Source organism: Ovis canadensis, chromosome 5 (genome assembly GCF_042477335.2).
Source record: "Ovis canadensis isolate MfBH-ARS-UI-01 breed Bighorn chromosome 5, ARS-UI_OviCan_v2, whole genome shotgun sequence".
NCBI lineage: Eukaryota > Metazoa > Chordata > Mammalia > Artiodactyla > Bovidae > Ovis > Ovis canadensis.
In genome coordinates, this window is record NC_091249.1 from 73,343,761 (window position 1) to 73,361,251 (window position 17,491).

At 43.0% G+C, this 17,491-nt stretch overlaps 1 protein-coding gene across 3 annotated transcripts in view; it reads left to right on the plus strand.

Annotated features, from left to right (window-relative positions):
- The window catches only part of ABLIM3 (actin binding LIM protein family member 3), a 133,451-nt gene that overhangs the window by 50,787 nt on the left and 65,173 nt on the right, over positions 1-17,491 (plus strand). For all 3 annotated transcript variants that reach the window (XM_069592388.1, XM_069592386.1, XM_069592387.1), the window contains exons 4-5: positions 10,173-10,356; positions 12,577-12,689. In XM_069592388.1, coding sequence (XP_069448489.1) covers positions 10,173-10,356; positions 12,577-12,689 — 297 coding nt within the window. The remainder of the gene's footprint in view (positions 1-10,172; positions 10,357-12,576; positions 12,690-17,491) is intronic.

Here is a 17,491-nt window from a genome sequence, read left to right on the forward strand (position 1 = left end):
TTGTAATGTAGTCTGAAGTCACAGAGCCTGATTCTTTCTGTTCCATTTTTCTTTCTTAAGATTGCTTTGGCTATTAGGAGTCTTTTGTGTCTCCATACAAGTTTTAAGATTTTTCTCTTCTAGTTCTGTGAACAACGTCATTGGTAATTCAGTAGGGATTGCCTTGAATCTGTAGGTTGCCTTGGGTAGTATAGTCATTTTGACAACATTGATTCTTCCAATCCAAGAATATGGTATATCTTTCCATCTGTTTGTGTCATCTTTGATTTTTTTCCTCAGCTTCTTACAGCTTTCAAAAAGCAGTTCTTCTGTCCCCTGAGGTAGGTATATTTCTTGGTATTTTATTCTTTTTGATGTGATGGTAAATGCAATTATTTCTTTAATTTCTCTTTCTGATCTTTCATTGTTAATGTATAAGAATGCATATTTCTGCATATTAATTTTGTATCCTAAAACTTGACCAAATTCACTGATGAGCTATAGTATTGATAGCTTTCTGGTAGCATCTTTAGGATTTTCTGTGTATAGTATCATGTCATCTGCAACAGTGACAGTTTTATTTCTTCTTTTCCAATCTGGATTCTTTTTACTTCTTTTTCTTCTCTGATTGCCATGGCTAGGACTTCCGAAACTGTATTGAATCAAGGTGACCAGCTGACGTCCTTGTCTTAGGCCTGGTCTTAGAGGAAGTGCCTTCAGCTTCCCACTGTTGAATATGATGTTAATTGTACATTTGCCATATATGGCCTTTACTGTGCTGAGGGAGGCTACCCCATGCCCACTTTCTGGAGAGTTTTTATCATAAATGGGTGTTGAATTTTATCAAAAGACTTTTCTGCAGCTACTGAGGTAATCATAAGGTTTTTACTCTCCAGTTTGTTACTGTGGTATATTGAAGAGTTTCAGAAGGATAGATGTTAACTCTATCTACATATAAAATAAAAAAATTTTTAAATGGTCATCTAGAAAAAAAAGTGTGGTTCAGTGTAATTTGCTAAAAATTGTAATGATGTCTGGCAATGTGTCACATGTGACTAGTTCATAAAATTAAACTGATGATTTGGGGGAAAAAAAAAAGATGCTCTGGGAGCTCCTCTTCCTACTGCCAGACCTCCAGGCTAGGGATCCTGATGTGGGGCTCAGAACTTTCACTTCTGTGAGAGAAACTCTGTGATATAATTGTTTTTCAGTTTGTGATTCACCCACCCAGGGACTGTGCGGTTTGATTTGATCATGATTGTTCCTCTCCTACCATCCTGATGTGGCTTCTTCTTTTCTTTGGATATAGGGTATCTTTTTTGATAGGTTCCAATGGTTTTTTGTTGGTAGTTGTTCAACAGTTAGTTGTGATCTTGGTGTTTTCATGAGAAGGTGAGCTCTTGTCCTACTCCATCTTGGCAAAGTTCTATGTGGTTTGTATTTTATATTGAGAATTGGCAAACCCCTTTAGTACTAGTTGACCTGAGAGAGTATCTTGCTGTGTGACCATTTTTACATCCCCAGAAACTGAAAAAGGACAAAGAGTAGTGACAATAAAATTGTTACAAGGAGGTTTGACCTATGAATCTACAGTTATATGCTTAAGAGACTGTGTTTCTTCTTTTGCTTTAAGCCAAAACTTAATAGTTTAAAACAATCTTTTATTTAGCTCATGTTTCTCTGGGTTCGCTGGGCAGTTATTCCAATCTGACTTGGCTCTGCTTATCTCTCCTCACCTCATTATAATGATATGATGGGTCAGCTGGCAGTGGTTGGCAGGCTGTTGACCTGAGTACCTCTATATGGCTTCTCATCCTCCAGCAGACTGGCTTGGACTCATTTGCATGGTAGTCTTTGAGTTCCAAATGCGACAAAAGAGCAGGCTTTAGTAAGCAAGACCATTTTGCGCCTCACCTTGTGTTATACTTGTTAATGTCCCATTGACCAAAACAAGTCAAATTGCCAACCCAGATTCAAGATCGTAGAGAAATAAACTTTGACTTTTGTGGGAGGAGCTGCAACATGAGATTTCAATGATGTGAATACAGAGAAATGAAGAATTGGGCCATTTTGACAGTCTACCATAGGGAGATAATAGAAAATCTTTTAAGGGAGATTTTAAGACCAAAAAATTTATCATTTTTATGAATATTTACAATGTCAGCTTTACTTGGAGAGTATTTTTGTTTCCAGCAGTAAATGGTATAAGGATTAGTTACCCTCCGTTCAGTTCAGTCACTCAGTCGTGTCCGACTCTTTGCGACCCCATGAATCGTAGCACGCCAGGCCTCCCTGTCCATCACCAGCTCCCAGAGTTCACTCAGACTCACGCCCATCGAGTCCGTGATGCCATCCAGCCATCTCATTCTCTGTTGTCCCCTTCTCCTCCTGCCCCCAATCCCTCCCAGCATCAGAGTCTTTTCCAATGACTCAACTCTTCGCATGAGGTGGCCAAAGTACTGGAGCTTCAGCTTTAGCACCATTCCTTCCAAAGAAATCCCAGGGCTGATCTCCTTTAGAATGGACTGGTTGGATCTCCATGCAGTCCAAGGGACTCTCAAGAGTCTTCTCCAACACCACAGTTCAAAAGCATCAATTCTTCGACACTCAGCCTTCTTCACAGTCCAACTCTCACATCCATACATGACCACAGGAAAAACCATAGCCTTGACTAGATGGACCTTAGTCTGCAAAGTAATGTCTCTGCTTTTGAATATGCTGTCTAGGTTGGTCATAACTTTCCTTCCAAGGAGTAAGCATCTTTTAATTTCAGGGCTGCAGTCACCATCTGCAGTGATTTTGGAGCCCAAAAAAATAAAGTCTGACACTGTTTCCACTGTTTCCCCATCTATTTCCCATGAAGTGATGGGACCAGATGCCATGATCTTCATTTTCTGAATGTTGAGCTCCAAGCCAACTTTTTTACTCTCCACTTTCACTTTCATCAAGAGGCTTTTTAGCTCCTCTTCACTTTCTGCCGTAAGGGTGGTGTCACCTGCGTATCTGAGGTTATTGATATTTCTCCCGGCAATCTTGATTCCAGCTTGTGTTTCTTCCAGTCCAGCGTTTCTCATGATGTACTCTGCATAGAAGTTAAATAAGCAGGGTGACAATATACAGCCTTGATGTACTCCTTTTCCTATTTGGAACCAGTCTGTTGTTCCATGTCCAGTTCTAACTGTTGCTTCCTGACCTGCATATAGGTTTCTCAAGAGGCAGGTCAGGTGGTCTAGTATTCCCATCTCTCTCAGAATTTTCCACAGTTTATTGTGATCCACACAGTCAAAGGCTTTGGCATAGTCAATAAAGCAGAAATAGATGTTTTTCTGGAACTCTCTTGCTTTTTCCATGATCCAGCGGATGTTGGCCATTTGATCTCTGGTTCCTCTGCCTTTTCTAAAACCAGCTTGAACATCAGGAAGTTCACGGTTCACATATTGGTGAAGCCTGGCTTGGAGAATTTTGAGCATTACTTTACTAGCATGTGAGATGAGTGCAACTGTGCAGTAGTTTGAGCATTCTTTGGCATTGTCTTTCTTTGGGATTGGAATGAAGACTGACCTTTTCCAGTCCTGTGGCCACTGCTGAGTTTTCCAAATTTAAATAACCCTAAATTTCTATGAATTTCTTTTAGAACCCTTTTAAAATGCACAGCTGTGCTGACGTGAAAGGAAGGAATCTGCAGAGGTAAAAAATAAAATAAAAGCAGAAATCCTGGTGTGACTGCTAATGCCAGATTTAATCCTCATGTTTTATGCTAAATCTTGAAGACCTTGAGCTTTTACCTTGATGGCTACATGGATCATAGAGAATAGAAGTCAAAGCCTAGAGCCTGACCAACATAGGATTCTAACAGGAGACCTCTGAGTAAAACTAAATTTCCTCCTACTAAAGATTATTCCCAATGTATGGATGGATGAGAAGTAAACAGAAAAGGAAACAGCACTGAAACTTTCCTGTACCAACTTAGGCACTGGGTATAAGACAGCAAAACTTGTAACAAAATGTCTAACTGTACCCACTCTTTATATAGATTCACATTCTATTTTCATGCTATACATTTGGCATTTTTAAAAGTGAAACAATTTAAAAGTGATCCCACACTTGGCAAAGGTCAGGTTTATTCTAGATCTCAAAGAATTTCTACAGATAACATTATTATCATAATGAATAACTCCAGTAAAAAAAAATACACAAATCATAATGAGAGAAAGCCAGCAGAATGATGGAGAATAGAATGGGAACCTTGGAGACTTTATAGATTGAAGTTTTCTGACATTGTATAATAAGTACTTTCAATACATTTAAACAAGTAAGAGAAGCCAGCAAAAACAATGAACAAGAGACAATACGTCATAACAACAGCAGATTTGAAAAAGAAACAATATACATTCTAGACATAAAAATGTATAGTATTTAAGATTTAAAACTCAGTGTATGGATTAATTAGCAGATCAGATGTTGTTGAAAGACAATAAACTTTAAGATTCAGTAAAGAGAGCAGTATATATGTATAGCCCAGAAATACAAGAAAGTGATAAAAATAAAAGAGAAGTTTATACATGGAGAATATAGTGAGAGAGTTTGACATGTATCTAATCAGAGTTCTACAGAGATATAATAGAGAACATGAGTAGGAGGACAATGTTTGAAGAGATAGCATCTTTGAATTATGTAGAACTGTTGAAAGACACAAATCCTTGAATCTAGGAAACTTAATAAATCCCAGTAGGAAAATATAAAAGAAATCTACCTACACACATCATAGTGAAACTGCAGATCACCTCCCCCCCACCCCCCCACCCCCAAAAAAAAACCATCTTAAAAGTAGCCAGAGAGAAGAGCCAGGACATCTGCATATGAATGGTAAATAAGCTGACAGCTAAACTTTTAGTAGCAACAAGGAAATCTGAAAACAGTGAAATAATATCTTTATGTACTGAAAGAAGTACCTAAAAATTTATGTATTCAGCAAAACTATCTTTCAAGAACAAAGGCAAACCAACAGCTAACATCATACTTAATGGTGAAAGACTGACTGACTGACTGCTTCCCTTTGAGATCAAAAATATTAATAAGAAAAAAAGTCTGCTCTTACCACTTCTGTTTAACGTTGTACATGGTAGGTCAGTTAGGCAAGAAAATGAAATAAAAGACACCCAGATTGAAAAAAAAGTAAGAATATCTCTGTTTGCCCATGGCATGACCTTGTGTATAACAAATCCCAAGGAATGCACTAAAAAACTATTAGAAGTAACAAGTTGATCAGATTTCAAGTTACAAGATCAGTTTACCAGAATTAGTTGTATTTCTATATACTTAAAATGAACAATTTGAAAATAAAATTGAGAAAACAATTCCCTTTACAATAGCATCAAATAAAATACATAAGAATAAATTTATTGAAGGCATAAAATTTATACTTTGAGAGCCATAAAATATTAAAGAATAAGTGAAAAAAAATACCATGTTCATGGATCAGAAATCTTGTTTTGAAGGCAATATTCTCAGGTCAGTCTATGAACTTAGTGCTGTCTTAGTCAGCTCAGGCTGCCATAGCAAAATAAAGATTGGGTGGTATAAACAGCAGTAGCATATTTTCTCACAATTCTGGAAGTTGCAAGTCCAAGGTCATGGTGTCAGCATAGTCAGGTTATGGAAAGCTCCCCTCCTGTCTTGCTGACATGTCGGTTCTCACTGTGTCCTCACATTTTCTGGGAGGGAGGGTGGGAAGGAGGGAAGATGAGAATGAGAAAGAGAATGAGCAAGTTTGCTGGTGTCTCTTCTAATGAGGGCACTAATCCCATAATGAAGGTCCCATCCTATGGCCTCATCTAAACCTAATTATCTCCTAAAGTCCACCTATCTAAATACTATCATGTTGTGGCTTGGGGCTTCAACATACAAATCTAGGGGAGGACACTATTCAGTTCATAGCACATGTAGTCCCTATGAAAATCCCCCCTGACATCTTTGCAGAAATTGTCAAACTAATTCTAAAATGTATGTGAAATTAGAGACATAAAATAACCAAAATAATCTTTAAAAGGAAGAACAAAGTTGGAAGACTCAAAATTCCCACTTTAAAAGCTTACTGCAAAGCTACAATAAACACAACAGTGTGGTACAATGATAGACATAGAGATCAATAGAGTAGAAATGAGAGGCAAAGATAAAGCCTTGGGCTTCCTTGGTGGCTCAGTGGTAAAGAATCCGTCTGCCGGTGCAGGAGAAATGAGTTCGATCCCTGATCTGGGAAGATCCCACATGCCGTGGAGCCACTGGGCCCATACTCTAGAGCCCAGTTGTTCAATAGTGCTCTATAATAGCCTATGCTCCAGAGCCCGTGTGTTGCAGCTACTGAAGCCCTCATGCCTTGGAGCCTGTGCTCCACAAGAGAAGCTGCTGCAGTGAGACCTCTACACACTGCACCTAGAGAGTAGACCCTGCTCATCGCAAGTAGAGAAAGCAGCAGTGAAGACCTAGCACAGCCAAAAATTAATTAATTAATTTTTAAAAATACAGTCTTATAGTTATGGCCAGCTAAATATTATCAAGACAACCAAAATAATTCAATAGGGAAATAATAGTCTTCAACAATTGATGCTAGGAAAACTGAACATATGTACACACACAAAAAAATGAAATTGCAGTCTTCTTCACACCATACACAAAAATTAAGTCAAAGTGAGTCACAAATCTAAAGGTAAGAGCTAAAACTACAAAACTTTTCAAACAAAATATAGAAGCAAATATTTGTGACATTAGAAGGCAAAGCCTTCTTGGACATGATAACAAAGCAACTGGGGAAAAATAAATTAAACATCATCAAAATTTAAAACCTTTTTGTTTCAAAATAGATCATCAGGAATGTAAAAGGTAAACACATAGAATGAAAGATAGAATCTGTAAATCATGTATTGATATTTGTAAAGAAGTTGTATCTAGGACAGGTTGAATAGATCAGTTGTGATATAGTCACAGTTCAATACACACAGCAAAACAAAGGAACCACAATTAGGTGCATCGACATGAATGAATTTCAAAAGCATAACACTGAGAGAATGAAGCAGTAAATTAGACAGAAGAGTTAATACAATATGATTCTATCTGTATAAAATTCACAGCAGGCAAAACTAAACAATATATTGTTTGTGGATACCTCAAAGGTAGTAAAACTGTAAAGAAAAGCAAGGAGATTGATAAACTCATGATTCGGGAAAGGAGTGTGGAAAGGAGGCATTCTTAGGGTGATGAACGGGATTCCAAGGTGCTGGTAATGTTGTTTCATAAATTCAGTAATGGATACCTGGGGGCGTATTTTATGTTTCTTCTTTACAGTGTACAGTATACAGTGTAGTATATTTATTACATTTTCTATATGTATATTTCATAATTTAAATGTTTAAAATAATGAATGAAATTCCCCTCAGGGGACCTTCTAACACTTTGAAAGTCTGTAAAACTGTCTCATTTGAAAAGTTGAAAATCAACAGAATTATATGACAGAATCCTAGACTCTTAGACCTGGATGTGTCCTCAGTTTCCACATGGCTCCCTCATTTTACAAATGAGGCAGCTGAACTCCAGAGAGGTGAGGTCACTTTTTCAAAGTCACACAGCACCTGAGTGCTAGAATAGAAATATGGAGGAAGGTCCAGTGACCCTCAAAATAGTACATTTTCCACTGAAACACAGTAAGACTGGGTGTAAAGCCTCTTCTAGGCATTATATTTATAGTGAGCTTTCATTCTTTATTTTCTTGAAGCAGTTCTGAGTTCTCATGTTCTGTCCCATTGTCAAACTGTATGATCTTTCTTTTAATTATAAGACTGACTTTTTGATTCACAAAATGACTGCCCTGGATATATTAATTCCATGTCACTTCCATACTGCAGACCCTTCCCGTGGCCTTTCCTGTTATTTGAATGAAGACCTCTGCTCAGGCTCGAACACATCTGTCAAGCTAGTCCAGCCTACCTTCCACCTCGTGTTCCCCACTGTATTTCCAGGAACCCTGGAATTCTTATCAACTCTTACATCCTTTCTACCAAAAACTTCCTCCTTCAGCTCCTTGGGGGAAATGAAGGAACTGATTGTTCCGAGTTTTTGTATGGCCTCCTGGTTTTCTCCACTGGGAGAGGTGGCTCTGGGAGTAGAATTGGCCGGGGACACAAAGGAGAGAAAAGAAGGGAAAAAACAGGAGCTCTTTCCAGTGAGGTCGTAGGCCATGACCTAACTAATTCCACAGCCATCAATCGATCTGCCACCTGCACACCCAGAACAGCCTGTTCTCTGGCCTTGCCTGCCCTCCAGACCAGGCATTGTTTGATGTGATGAGTTTTCATGAATGCTGATGAAAGATGAAGCCTGATGAAAGACGGACCCTTCCCCACTTGCTGCCTCCACCACCACCACCTCCACTCGTCAGCCCTACAGGGCTGGTCTCTATGGACATCCAGCTGTACCTCATACAGAGTTTTAAATGTTTAGGCACATAGTCAGCCCTGAAGAAAGCTCCCCTTCTTCTAGACTCACAGGATGTCAGTATCGGAAGAAAATCTCAGGTCATTTCTTGTCCAGTTTCTGCTTTTTGCATAGCAGTGAACAGAGGCCCCAGATTACAGACGGCCAAGGTCATTGTCACCCAGAGAGTTAGTGGCAGTGACAAGACCAGAGACCAGGTGGTCAGACTTCCAGAGTAGAGTCTGTCACTGACCTAGACTGTTTTCCCTGGTGCTGTGACATGTGAATTCACTTTGAAGCTGCCCTGCTACCTCAGCTGGGCCCTTTAATCCTACCTCTGGCCTGCAGAGTAAATAAACACTTGTGAAATACTTCTGACATTCACCTGGAAGTCCCTCCTACCTTTACCCAAGCTGCTTTTGGAAAACAACTTTGCCTGTTAAAGATGAGAGGGTATTTACTGGGGTGATGTCACCCAGTCCAGGCCAGGTCCTTGCACTTAGAGGCTTGTACAAGGATCCCCACCACGGATCACACTTGATAAAGCTTGAGTCAGGCTAACTACATTTTTGGGAAACCGATGTATTAAAGCTAAGTGCCTGTTTATTACCATAAACAAGAGCTGTAACTCTCTGTTGTATCAGTTCACATTGCCCTGACCAACTGCTTCTTCCCAAAGGCAACCTATGTAGAAAGTCAAACTGTCAGACAGTCACTTGGAGAATGCAAACTCTGAACAAGGGGGATTTGAAAGAGCTCTCCAGCTGCTTTCCTCTGTTGCTGACTGGTCCCTTCCTGACTGACCCATCCTTGTTTTAACTGGGTCAATATACTCAGCAGTTCTGGTGGCCCTGAGAGTCATTTGATATCTTGAAGGAAACAGCCTCTTTCTGCTGTTCCCATTATGTGTTGATTTCATAACTCTCAGAGGGAAATCTCATTTCCCACATTTTTAAGTCCTTTGGGGGAGAGGGTCCCCCATGATTCAGTTCAGACACCTATAATTATGTCCATGTGCTCTTCTATTATCCATCCTACCTTACTTCATCTTGTCCACCAGGATATCCCAAAAGACATAAACTATGATGCGGACAGATTATAATCTTCAAATCATATATCCCATTGACATTCTAAGTTGTCTTCATCTAGCACAGACTCGTGCACATAGGAAATGCTCAGGAAATTTTTAACTGAATGATTCTTTTATTAGATCATGGTATCCCTAGCTGTGTTGCATTGTGTGAGCTGCACAGCCTATATCTTAAGAGGATTGTACAACATGGCTGGTGTCAGTGCACAACCCACTCCAGTGTTCTTGCCTAGAGAATCCCAGGGATGGGGGAGCCTGGTGGGCTGCCATCTATGGGGTCGCACAGAGTCGGACACGACTGAAGTGACTTAGCAGCAGCAGCAGCAACAATGCGCATCAGGGTCAGCCAGGGAGTTGTGCTAAAAATGCAGGTGCCTAGGCTCTGCAACCCCAGAGAGTCTGATTCAGGTCCCCGCAGCTACATCTCCAGAAGTTCGCCAGGTGATTCTGATGCAAGTCATCTTCAGACAATCCTTTGAGAAGCACTGGCCCCAGAGGCCCGTGAGTTCCCATGTGTCACCATTCTCTGGTTGCTTGTAACTGAGTCATCCTCCAGCCTCATCCCCAGCAAGAACCTCCTGCTCGCAGACCCTTCCTTGAACTCACCTGCCTTTATTTCCCTCCTTGTTTCCTCAAGTCTGTGGCTGTGGCCTAGCCCAGTCAGGCTTCTTCTTTAAGAACCAGGAGTACATCTGCACCCAGGACTACCAGCAACTCTACGGCACCCGCTGCGACAGCTGCCGGGACTTCATCACGGGCGAGGTCATCTCCGCGCTGGGCCGCACCTACCACCCCAAGTGCTTTGTGTGCAGCTTGTGCAAGTGAGTGGGTGACTAGCAAGGGCTGGGACCCTCTCCCTAGGTCCCTGGGGAAGGGGAGAAAATGGCCTTTCCCAGGCAGATCTCGGGGTGAACACTCTCATTCCTGGAATCTCAGGAGTGGAAGGACTTGACAAGCAAATGGTTTTGAACATTTAGCAGCTGAATCCTGTCTATTAGATGTGGTCTAATACAAAACACTAGTTTGTCCCAAGATGAAGGCAGAGTAAAGATCTGAGCCCCTACACTCAAGTCTCCTATTTCCCATCAAAAGGCCCCAAAGGAACCACTGAGTGCCAGGGCCTCTCAAGACTCAGTGTGGAATCCACGAGTCTGGCTCAGGCACTCACATCCTCAGCCACATGTGGTCCTGGGATGTCTATTTTATAGCCTTCCTCCACGACCCTGGCAGGTGACCCCACCTCTGTAAACCTCAGCTTCATTGGTAAAATGGGCATCAAAACCAGTCCAACTTCATTAGGTTTTCAGGAAAATAAATGAGACGGTACTTGCATAGACTGTTCAGTGACTGGTACCAAATTGTGTCTGATTTTATTATTCTTTTCTGTATCATAATGTTCATCATCTACCTTCTCAAGACTTTACAATTTATTTATTTTTAATTGAAGGATAATACTTTACAATATTGTGTTGGTTTCTGCCATACATCAACATGAATCAGCCATAGGTATACCTATGTCCCCCCACTCTTGAACCTCCTTCCCACCTCCCACCCCATCCCATCCCTCTAGGTTGTTACAGAGCCCTGGTTTGAGTTCCCTGAGTCATACAGCAAATTCCCACTGGCTATCTATTTTATATATGGTAGAGTATATGTTTCCATGTTACTCTCTCCATTCTCAAGACCTTTGATAGTTGATGGAAAGCTCACCATCTGCCTCCTCCCCACCCCAAGCATCCTCATCACTTGTTAACTTAGCAAATGTACCTTAAGGACCCACTGTATACCAAATACCATATTAAGGAGACAAAAAATAAAGAAAACCTCAACCCTGTCCACCAATATTTTAACATTTAATGGACTGCTCTAAGTCATAAGTAAAGCACTATTGGAGTATATGTATGTACTTTTTAATAGGGAAAGTAATCTATAGATTAATTATTCTCATAAAATAACCACCTCTTTGTTACCAGCTAGAGTAATTAACCACTTGGGGTTTTTGATTGAGACTAATGACACAGTACCTAAGAAAATATCATCCAGTGGCATTCATTCTTTCATCCAGCCCTTAAAACCCTAGCCCTTAGGTCCTAGAATGCCAGAACCATTGGAAGTTTGCACAGTAGGGTCAATATAGCATAAAGTGGAGGTTTTGTGAAGCCGCATGGAGACAGTGTCTTCTCAAGGTCATGACCCACGTCCTTTTACCAGCAGTGAGTGCCTGGGCTGTGACAAGAGCACAGCTCCCCTTCCCCAGCACTCCCGCCATTGTTCACGTTGCTAATGTAAGGGCTGTAGAACCACAGCAGACTTAGGGCCGTGTGCTGAGAACCCATGTTAACAGCCATTCTAGACCACATGAGCAAGAGCTGCTACGTGATGGGATTGGCTGTGCTGAGGGTTCTAAACAGTTTATATTTAGTTAGGGAGGCAGGACAGGACAAGCTTGAGATTCCTGAGCTGTGGAACTCCCAACTGTTCAAAGGCAGGTGAGCAGAGGAAGAGGTTCTCTATGGATGTCCTGGGGAGTAAAAGGAAGATGTTTTGGCAAATTAAATTGAGTTCTTCCTGACTTACAGGGATAGGTCAAGTTGGGAAGACATCCTTCCAGGAGGAAGCACCCCTGGGACGAGTTTTTAGCCTCTTTATTGTATAGAAGGAAATGAAAACCCACTCCAGTATTCTTGCCTGGAGAATTCCATGGACAGAGGAGCCTGCGAGGCTATAGTCCATGGGGTCACAAGAGTCGGACACGACTTTGTGACTAAGCCACCACCACCATTGTATAGAAAAGAAATGCAAGCTCAAATAAGTGTTGTGATTTGCCCAGTGTTTAAAAATCATGTAAATGGCCCATCTGGATCTCCTTCCAGTCCCGATCCTGATTGAGTGGTTTAGCTCTGCCCTGGGAACAGCCCATGAATGCAGCTGGTACTCTGTATGTGCTACCAGAGATCTTCAAGCACTTGTCGTCAAGTCACCTATAGACACAGAGCCCTCTGGAGAGGAGGTGTTGAATTTCTTCTTCTTCCTCCTCACAGGAAGCCTTTCCCCATTGGAGACAAGGTGACCTTCAGTGGAAAGGAATGCTTGTGTCAGACGTGCTCCCAGTCCATGACCAGCAGTAAGCCCATCAAGATCCGTGGACCGAGCCGTGAGTCCTCCCCACCGGGTGCCTCCCCGTCTGCAAGCACCTCTCCCAGGGCCCCCCTGTCCCAGTTTCATTAACCACTTCCCTTCTGCAGCCTGGAGGGAAGTGGGGGCAGTTCCCACCCTGGAGGACTCCTGAAGTGTGACCCAGTTGGCAGACAGCCCAGACTCATGAGCTTCCCGACATACAAAGGCAGGGAAAACAGACTGTCCAACACTAAACAGGGATAGCCTGGGCCGTCTTTCAGCCGCTTGGGTGGTTGTCCTGGGGTGAGTGGGCCTCCTTATCTCCCCTCTGGTCCATGCTGCCTGGAGCACCCCAACAAAGCCGATCAGGTGTTTTCCACCAGTGGCTCTCAATTCTTACAAATTCCACAAAAACTATATGCAGACATATCTTAGCAAAAGATGGAATATGGGAGAAAGCCACAAGGGCTGTGCTTAGTGTCTCTTAGGGTGTGTCCTGTGGCATGCAGCATTAGCTTCACTGCAAAACGCAAAAATACAGATTTCTAGGCCCACTTTGGACTTGTAGGAATGGGACCTAGAAATATATGATTGTAAGAAGCTTCCTGAATGATTCATTCGCTGCTCCTAAAACTGAGAACTACTCATAAAGGCCATGTTCTATCACTAAAACACAGATTGGGGCGTGGAGGGGAGCTGAGGATCGGAGGTGTACTTTAGAACAGTCATTCTGATTTCTGGAATGTCCACTCCATTCCAGCTTGTCTAGCTGTAAGATATCTAAATCACTGTTGCAAAACGCCCTTCTCAGACCCCTCACTGCATGTGTCCACACACACACCCAGGGTCTCGTAGGCCAGGTTAGGCTCCAGCATTCTTTCATGTTACATGACATTCTCACTGGCTTTGTCAGCAGAATCAATGAAAGCCCATTAGCGTCCTGGGCTGCATCACTGCACCATGTGGGGGCTGTCAGCCACGGCACCAGCAGAGTCAGCATGCTGGGGCTGTGTCCACTCGAAGAGGGTGAGCACAGAACCACCTCCCCCAAGTCAGCAGGACTCAGCTCCTGGAGGCTCCAATAGCAAGGGAGCCTGTTGAGGGGGGCTCCCTGCATCATCCTTCCCTCCTTTCAGTTGATTCAGACCTGTTCCCAGACCTTCCTTCAGTGTCTTTGGTGGGGATCAAGAAAATTTGCTGCTCTGAGCAGGTTTCCATCTCGAGGTGGCTAAGGCTGAGGGCACACACTATTATCCTTCATAACTGCTTGAAAGCATCATCCAGAATGACAGAAAGTCTGGAATGCTGGGATGCAGGACCACAGGACCATAGCTGATGTTGCTCAAGTACCTGGACCCTAGTGAGACCATGTGTGAGGCCACAGAGAGAAGCCAGCTGGAGTCAGGAGGCTGTGTTCCCTCTGTGTGATGCATACCTGTCATGCAGCCTCCCTGTGGCTCAGTTTACCCAGCTTAGTGGAAAGCAAATGTATCCGTATTCAGCAATCAGACTAACATACATCATAGTGTGTAAACTGCTCTCTAAATATAAAGTGAGGGGTTTGTTGGCTTGGTGGTCTAATCTAGAAAACATGCCAGAGGAGAACTGAGAATAAATTCCTTAATCTGCTGTTTTTTCGCTCAGCTTGTGTTTTGTGTTACTGTGTGCCTTGGGGATCTCAGGCAGGTGGGAGATTTCCTCAGCTGCGTGTAGGAGGCCTGCATGGGAGCGTGTCCATGAGGAGAGGCTGCTAAACATCTCCACCATAATTCTTCAGATCAGGAGGTGGAAGAAGGGAAGGAAGAGTCAGCACAGAAGAACAGTGAGCATGTGGGCAGTCTCCAGGGGAATGCCTAGGATCATGGCTCATCTTGCTACTCACGAGTCTAGACATCAGTGTGTGGATCTATGGGGCACATGTTTCAGAGAAATGTTCTTTCCCCAAAGGTGGTCATTGTCCGTGCTGGAAACACAAAGTAGTCTCCTGACTCGAGGGGAGGTTGAAAGGGCTTCTGAGTCCCCCAGGGATGGAGGAAACTAAAGCAAGATTCAAAAGAGTGCTAAGATGATGAACATAGCTTGGAAAAGGAAAATGAAGGATGAAAGACTTGCTATATGTTTGAGCCAGAGGAGTGTGAATTTTCGTTCCTGGAATGTCAAGACACTGTGGAAAAGCAGCATCTGTATCTACTCAGAAGAGATCAAGAAGAATACTTGGGAACTGTCAAGAGATGGGAATCATGTTACTTATCACAGGCAGGAAAACTGTTTCTTCACAGACCTCGCTGAGAAGAATCAGGGGTGGAAGCAACATCACCACCTTCACCAACACCAGTGCCAACATGATCACCAGCGTACCATCACCACTGCTAACACTGACTGACTATCCCTAGTGCCAGGCCCTGCACAGACCTCGCTGAGAAGAATCAGGGGCGGAACATCACCACCACCTCCACCAGCACCATTACCAGCATGATTGCCATCACCACCACCATCATGATCACCAGCGTACCATCACCACTGCTAACACTGACTGACTATCCCTAGTGCCAGGCCCTGCACAGACCTCGCTGAGAAGAATCAGGGGCGGAACATCACCACCACCTCCACCAGCACCATTGCCATCACCACCATAAGTACCACTCGCACCACCAGCACTGCCATCCCCCAGTCACCAGTGTCACACTGAATACCATTACCGCCACCAGCACCATCACCAACACGTCACCTTTGCTGACATGGACTGTTCCTAGTGCCGGGCACTGTGCAGACCTCACTGCAAAGAATCAGCAGCAGTAGTACCATCACCACCAAAACTACTGCCATCACGGCTGCTAGCATTGACTGGCCATTACTATTGTCAGCACTGCACTAAGTTTTCTAAACATCTCATTTAATCATTACCACAACTCTAGGAGGGAGACAAGAGCAATGGTTTTTAGATAAGAAACCAGATACTCTAGGAGTGTCACAGGTCACTCAGATAATGGTAATGGAACCAGAGTGTGAGCCTAGGCAAGTCTGGCTTTGGCGCCTACTCCCTTAACACCCTATACTAGAGACATGACTTGCTAATAGGAAGGGTCCTGTCTTTCTGGATTAGTTGCCTAAAACAAGGTGGGGAGCTTGCTATGACTCACACACCCACCTATTTTTGCTGTAATGAATGACACAGTCAGAAAAGGCTAAAAATAACTGTCTGGGGTCTTCAGAGATTCCAGTAAACGGAGGGATTTAGGAGGAGCAGGTGCATCGTGCTTATTGCCAGCTGAAGGTGGTAATTTTGGAACAAAGAACGTATGAGGAATGGAGTGGACAGCTGGCTGTGCAGAATCCAGCTTGGGGCAGGGTGTGTCCTGACCTTGCTTATTACACCAGGTCCATGGGCTCCCGGATGCAGTGCCTGAAGCTCCGATGTTGGTCATAAGTAAAAGTTGGAAGAAGAGGGGGGAAAAAGATCCTGGTAAAGATCCTTCATCTGAAGCCAGTTGAGTGGAGGATGAACAATATAATATGGGGGGAAAAAATGGAATAGGTGTGCCAGAATTCTCAGGAGGAATTAGTAGGCCTTCCCTACGTCAGAGATACTGTTTCTGACCTCATATCAGAGATTGGATAATACACAGAGTATGAGTTAAAAACCATGAGAATGTGGTATAATAATGATAATAACCACTTATTGGGTACATACATGCCCGGCCCTGTGCAAAGTCCTTCCAGGCCTCACTTCAGTTCATCTTTATACCAGTCATGTTCGGATGAGGAAGCTGGACCTGAACAGTTGTACACCTAGTCAGCTGGGGAGCTGGGATTCTCCCCTTGGCCAGCCTCTCTCCACTCACTCTAACCTCTCAGCTCAACCTCTAACCACTATACTGTACCATCTCCTAAATTTTAATTCAAGATGCCAATTTATATCAGATATGTCACTGCAACTTAAAGAGATGGAACTCATCTCTTTTGTGACCACAAAAGGATGCAACTCTTTGAGTAAGGTTTATTGAAAAGATAGACAATGGTGGTGTTAACCAGTAACTTCTCTATCTCCATGGAATCCACAAGTGAATTTTCTCAGACCACGTCAAGCAAGGAAAAGTGAAGTGCAGGAGATAAAGGAGAAGAGAGAAACTGTAGTTATCATAAAAGATTTGAAGAAACACATTTAGAGTAAGAGGTAAATAATCCTTGGTTGCTTAAAATAGGGGGTGTCACAAGAATTCAGGCCTCAGCTTCATATAAAAAAAGGACATCATGACAGTCTTACTGGAGGCAGTGATTTAGAGGAAGATGCCCACCTGTTTTCATGCATTGGAGAAGGAAATGGCAACCCACTCCAGTGTTCTTGCCTGGAGAATCCCAGGGACAGGGGAGCCTGGTGGGCTGCCGTCTATGGGGTCGCACAGAGTCGGACACGACTGAAGCGACTTAGCAGCAGCAGCAGCCCACCTGTTGAGAATGCTGAGGATTACTGTGCTGGGTGGGACTTTGATGTGAACTCTGAGCCCCTGTGGAATTTTTTAACCCTATCAAGAAAACCCACAGAGACACAAATTCAGCACCTGTGGCCTAGAAAGCTGGACCAGATGCCCGAGCCCTTGGGTTTTCCTATATAGAGCATGGACAAGTCACTTCAGAGGCCATCTATCTATAAAAGAAGAGGGGGTACTGACCTCTAAACAATGACATTCTGAAGACTGTGATGATTGGGATGGAGTGGAAGTTGACTTATTCCAGGAGACAAAAAAAAAAAAAGGAAAAGAAAGAAATCCTAAATCTCTTCTACCAGCCCCCATTTGAAGACCTGGGACTTGAAGCATTTTGCAATGGGAGACCTTCTTG